This window comes from Chaetura pelagica, unplaced genomic scaffold (genome assembly GCF_000747805.2).
Source record: "Chaetura pelagica isolate M959 unplaced genomic scaffold, ChaPel_1.0 scaffold585, whole genome shotgun sequence".
NCBI classification, from domain to species: Eukaryota; Metazoa; Chordata; class Aves; order Apodiformes; family Apodidae; genus Chaetura; species Chaetura pelagica.
Genome location: NW_009953404.1, coordinates 188,062 through 189,752, shown reverse-complemented (window position 1 = coordinate 189,752; position 1,691 = coordinate 188,062). Strand labels below are relative to the sequence as shown.

The window sequence follows — 1,691 nt, the reverse complement described above, 5'->3', positions numbered from 1 at the left end:
TCTTTCCCTGTCACTCCATGTCCTTGTTAGCTCAGGCAAATTTTAGCTGCTTTACCCCATACCTGTTTTTCTTACAAATAATTACTTATACCTTTTAGCTTGCATGTCCTCCCACTTTTGCTGCGTGCTTGACCTTTGTTTTTGGCAATCCTTGTTTTCTATCTAAGGCTGGTTTATGAGTTTGATCCTTTCTTCCTGTGAGTTGCCCAGTTGGAACCAGAGATGTCTGGTTTTCCCCCTGGTGGTGTGCATAGCACGTGTACATTTGGCCAGAATGTCTGCAGTTACCAGAAACAGTGATCAGAAAACACAGACCTATTTTCCTCTGCTCTGAAGAGCAGAATTGTATTTAGAATCTAAAAGCAAGATCAAGGATGTTTTCTTTCTACCAATGCAGAAAAGCCATTGTGTTGAAAGCCCAAAATCAAATGTCAGAGGCACACAAACTTCTGCAGAAGTTGTTGATCCACTGCCAGAAAATCAAGAACACTGAGATGGTGATTAGGTAAGAATGTTTCATTTTCAGACTATTAAAGCCAAGTTGCAGTTATTAGAATCAGCCACTTCAGTTGTCTGTGTTCAGACTTCACTAGTCTTCATATTAACTATTGTGATTTGGAGATTACAAAATAATTTCATTTATTAATCATGATAGGGAGGAATCCTCAGAATATAATGGAATTGAAACCTGGTCATTTTTAATATGTAAAACTAAAAGGCAGTAAACTTATTTTAAATTTCCATGAAGACTGTGGAGACACTGCATGCAAAACAAGTAGGAAGTAGAAGTGTATGTGTGTAATTGTACCTTTGTGCTAACCTTTGGAGTAGTAACAGTGGTGTTTAATCTTTTGTATGTTGGTGACATCTCCTTAAGGGTGTAACAGAAGTTTATGCAGTAATATAATTGATAATAAAATCAACACTATTATGGGTGGAATAATTGCATGGGAAACAAGGGAACATTTTTCCTCCAAAGAAGATGTTTGTAAATCTTTCCCCTCTGTTTTGGTTAGTGTGCTGCTGTCCATAGCAGAGCTCTACTGGAGATCTTCATGTCATACCATAGCCTTGCCTGTCCTGCTGCAGGCTCTTGCCCTCTCTCGAGAATACAGCCTGCAGTACTTGGCTTCTGAAACTGTGTTGAACTTGGCTTTCTCCCAGGTATGTCTGATCTCTGTCTTCACAGGGCAACATGTATTCTGGGGGTCTGGGCACTGGTTTTACTCCTCTGAGATTTAAGAGCACACACTTGCTGGAATTAAAAAAGTATGTTCTAAACATAAAATATGAGGAAATGCATTAGAAGTCTCATGCCTGTCACTAAGGTGTGTAGTTATATAAAATTAAACAGGCAAATATACACTGACCCTGCCTTCATTTCTGTAGCTTTTTTTCTGCTAGTATTTTGGTTTTTAGTAGCACAGTTTGGCATGTGTTTGGATGACAAACAGTGCTTGTAATGGAGCTCAGTTACATGGTTTATTCTGAGCTGGCAGCGTCGTGGCTGTCAGCACTGTCTGTGGTGGAGAAGCCATGCCTGATCATCTCAGAGAGCAGCTCATTTCGACTAACAAGTTTTGATTTAAAAGAAGATTATGGGGAAAAAAAATCACAGCCTTGTCTGTGGTGTATTGTGTTATTAGAAACAGATGTGGCTCATGTTGTTCTTCTCAGAAGCAGCTGCTCTT

General features: G+C 39.4%; 1 protein-coding gene across 2 annotated transcripts in view; it reads left to right on the top strand.

The window, feature by feature from the left end:
• ANAPC5 (anaphase promoting complex subunit 5) overlaps positions 1 to 1,691 on the top strand; it is a 12,504-nt gene that overhangs the window by 9,917 nt on the left and 896 nt on the right. For both annotated transcript variants that reach the window (XM_009998403.1, XM_009998404.1), the window contains exons 12-13: positions 398 to 505; positions 1,017 to 1,172. In XM_009998403.1, coding sequence (XP_009996705.1) covers positions 398 to 505; positions 1,017 to 1,172 — 264 coding nt within the window. The remainder of the gene's footprint in view (positions 1 to 397; positions 506 to 1,016; positions 1,173 to 1,691) is intronic.